This window comes from Acyrthosiphon pisum, unplaced genomic scaffold (assembly GCF_005508785.2).
Source record: "Acyrthosiphon pisum isolate AL4f unplaced genomic scaffold, pea_aphid_22Mar2018_4r6ur Scaffold_21689;HRSCAF=24604, whole genome shotgun sequence".
NCBI classification, from domain to species: Eukaryota; Metazoa; Arthropoda; class Insecta; order Hemiptera; family Aphididae; genus Acyrthosiphon; species Acyrthosiphon pisum.
In genome coordinates, this window is record NW_021771182.1 from 17281 (window position 1) to 21355 (window position 4075).

The window sequence follows — 4075 nt, forward strand, 5'->3', positions numbered from 1 at the left end:
GGATTTCAACTTCATAAGCATAAAATTGCTCATCAAACCCTATTGTGGTAAACATACAACACTCAAAAATGATTCTTTCTGACCCATTATAATGCCAGATTTACGAAACTCTCTTTTACGATTGTTTATACAGTCAAATAGCTTGCCCTTCGCAGCTCTTTTTAACCCGGGTCCATATGATAAGTAGGGTATGAAATATGTCGGTGTCCGTTCTTTGTGGAAGACTAGAGTTATTTGGTAGGAAAGGTCTTGTAATCTGAATGAACTAATTCTTGCATTAACATCAGCGCTTAGTACATTATTTATAATTAAACTACAAAGACGTCTGCGTCCAATGCTGTCTAATAGACCACTTTTTTGGTAACTAGCTAATAAAGAGTTCCCTTCATTAGAAGTTTTGAGCAAATCTAAAAGTTCCTAGAAAAAAGAAAAAGAAAAAAATTATAACAACTACAACTGTATTAACGAGTATAATATAGACCAATATTTTTAATATACATTATATCAATGCTTAAATAAAAAATATTTGTCTGGAATTTTAAATAATTAATATTTAAAAAAAATATTTCATATCTTAAAGATTTACATTTTTTTTTTGGTAGTTGAACTTCAGATGTCTTTTTTGTTGCCTCTATTTCCTGGTTTGTTTTTTCATTACTGGTGACCACATCTCTCAGTTCTTCAAAATAGAAGTCAACGTTTTCAAATGACTAAAATTATTAAAATATTAAACATGTCAATTAAATAATCCAAAAAATAAATGTGTATAAAATCAATGATACACAAACATAGCCTGATTACATCTGAGTTAGGTAAGGCAACAAATATAGGTATTTATTAGTTAGAGAAAAAATGTAGTTAAAAACCTAAACATAATTTTTATTATTATTTTGAATATCTTTATCTACAAATTTATATTCTAACTGATTTTTATTTAATTGGTCAGATATTTTTCCCACACTCAATTTCCTATTTTTTTTTTTTTATCACATATTTTATTCTTAGATACAAATTATATAAACACAAATTACAGCTATGTGCTTACTTCTGCAGATGAGGTACTAGGTGGTAATGAATTATCATTATTAATATAATTTCTAGAGGATGATAGAGATTGATTAATCTAAAATATCAATTAATAAGTATGTATTGTCTATATAAATTATAATAAATTACTATATGAGTATATAAATGGTATTTTAATAATACAAATGTTTCAATAAAATATTACAGTATATACCATGTCTTTATTCATGTCTGGTATTCCTTGAATTATTGTTTTCCACTGTTCTAGGTTTGAAATAAATCTAGCTCTATGCCCAATCATGGGAATTAATTATTTGACCATATCAGGTGTTAGACATGGAAACGTTTCAATACCAATAGCATTTTCTATGTAGAAATACAAAAATAATATATTTATGATTTATGAAGAATACTTGACATGATTTTATATTAACGTTTTCAAATTATATGTTTTTACATATCGATGGACAGTAGGCTAATATTACAGCTACATCAGTAATATTGATAATTTATGCCTGGCCATTGATAGGTACCTACCCAATAGCTTAATTAAGTGTCTGCCAACTAAAATTAAAACGTGATATTCATTGTATCGAAAGACGTTATTTAATTAATAATGACATGTGGATTTAGTTTAAAATTCATTCGTAATATTGTTATTAAACTTACCTTGGAACAATTCGATGTACTGTTTCAAATCCCACGCAGTCAATAAGTCAGCTACGTCTGACATTTTAAAATAAGGAATGCACAAAAAACTTATGACAGTAAAGTTTATAAAGTTTAGTAAACAAGAGAACAAGACACAAAATCGCAAGTCGAAAAATTAATGGCGGAAAATACGCCTGTAGCAATCGCAATGATGCCTGAAATTCCGCTATTTTTAGTTTTTACCAAACAGTTGTTGACAATACGTTATCAATATTGTTGTGGTTAATGCTTTTGGGTTGTTTAAACTGAAAATATGTTATCTACCTCGCATGAACTGTTTCCTTTAACCAATCAATTTGTGATTATTACATTTTACATAAGTACCTCATACCATATTATTTGTTGTAATGAATTAACTTAACAATTGGTTTTGTTACAAATAGTTTTGTATTATTAACTAAAGTGCCTGTGTTAGTCTTCAACATTTAATGTAAAGGATACCAACCATTTTTTAAAAACAACATTCTGTTGTATGAGCATAATGAAATGTAATAACAATGCAACTTTAGTTATGTATAACAAAACAACAATGAACAAAAACGAAATTGTTTCTATAACAAATTAGTTAGTTTAGTAAATCAATACTTCTGATAGAACCAACAATTTTTTGTTTAGGCATACACTTTGTCATCTTACAAAATAATTTTGTAATTTGTAAATTAATATTTTTTTCAGTGTAGTTTAGTATTTTATAATCGGGTAATAACGAATATAAAAATGCCTTACTAGGATCAGAAGTTACATCTTCTTCGGTAGTAGCTAAATTGCTTAGTAACTCTTTTTGAAATGGTGTCATCTTTTGTACCTTGGAATTATTTTGTTTTTTACTTTTTGGAGTTGAATATCTGTCGGATTGAGGTGGTATAATTTCATTATCTAAAACCAGCTCGTGGGATGAATCTTCTCCACCGGTGTTTTCTCCTTCTTCTTGTACACTTTCATCGAAATTACCTGTCGTCCTATGAGCAAATAAAAAAATAATTCATCTAGTTGTCATTACTAGTGATGTACATTTTCATGAATATTTTTTGTTATGAACATTAAAATTAGAAAATTATGAAAATTTTATAATTTCTGATATTAATTTCTTATCAAATAAAACTAACTACTCTGCAGAGGCGTGACCGGAAATATTTATAAAAAAAATAGTACCTATGTACAAAATGTATCTCAGTGCAGTGGTCTGGTCTTGGGGAATACATTTTTTGATAATTTTTAACAAAAACTGTGATTATTTTTGAATTAAAAACTATAAAATTATTTTTGTGTTTCAACGTATTTTTAAAAATCTAAAATTGTCGAGTTTAGATTGCATTATAAATATGTTTGTAATAAATATCTTTATTAATATGATTACCTTCTTTTTTTAATTATGTGCTGCAAGAACGTCAGTGATTCTGCATATACATAATTTTTTCTTTTGGCACTATCGCCACTTTTACCCTGATTTATAAATTATGAATAGTGGTCTCTAATATGTCTCCATTTACCTTTCAGATCGGTCACTATAATAATATTAATTTATCATATTATAAAATATAAATAATTAATGAAATCAGAATAAAAATGGATATTTCCGTGGAACCTTGTTTAAAATTTTCATCCTTAGAAAAAAAGTTGAACATTTTATACATTTTTAACTACAAAATAATATTATTAAATTTGAAATTTGAAAAATGTTGTCAACATTTTAAGTCTAAATGCTTATAAAGCAAAAAATTGTACCTATGTATTTTTAATATTTTTCAATTTAAAATCAATACATTCATCGCTCCGCTCAGAATCTAAAAAATTAAATGTTCGTAATTTTTACGTATTTTGTCAAAATTAAAACTCCAGACGCTCATTATTGTGGATTTACACTCAACTTTTTTTTTTAATTTTATAGCTAACAAAATATACGGGGAACCTTGTATTACACATTTTAAAGTTTTTTATCGACATAATTTTAAAAAAAAAACTATTAATAATCCAAAATTGCATTTATGCCTATTAATATTCCAACATGAGTCAAAATATTTTTTAAATGTTATGATGTATAGAAAATGCTAATGAAAACACTCAATGAAAATGCCATGTATCTACAGTTCTTTTTTTTTAGAGTTAGGTACTCCAAAAACCAAAATTATTTTTTTCGAAAACCGTTTTCTTTAATTTTTTTTCCCTGTGCTTTTGAAAACTACTGGGAATTTTAAATTTCGGCCGTATGCACCAACAAGATTCACTATCCCATCGGAAAATACACTGAAGTCGAAAATATCGAATCATTATTTCAACATCTTATCGTGTACACAGACAAAAAAAAAATTATAATAAAAAAAAACATACACATTGTAAA

The 4075-nt window shown here is 26.7% G+C and overlaps 1 protein-coding gene across 1 annotated transcript in view; it reads right to left on the reverse strand.

Moving 5' to 3' along the window:
• Window positions 1-2148: 2148 nt before the first annotated feature.
• The window catches only part of LOC103309455, a 4509-nt gene continuing 2582 nt past the window's right edge, over window positions 2149-4075 (reverse strand). Inside the window, exons 3-4 of the mRNA XM_008184925.1 lie at window positions 2464-2696; window positions 2149-2288 (exon numbers count right to left, since the gene is read on the reverse strand). Of these exons, the coding sequence (XP_008183147.1) occupies window positions 2149-2288; window positions 2464-2696 (373 nt within the window). The remainder of the gene's footprint in view (window positions 2289-2463; window positions 2697-4075) is intronic.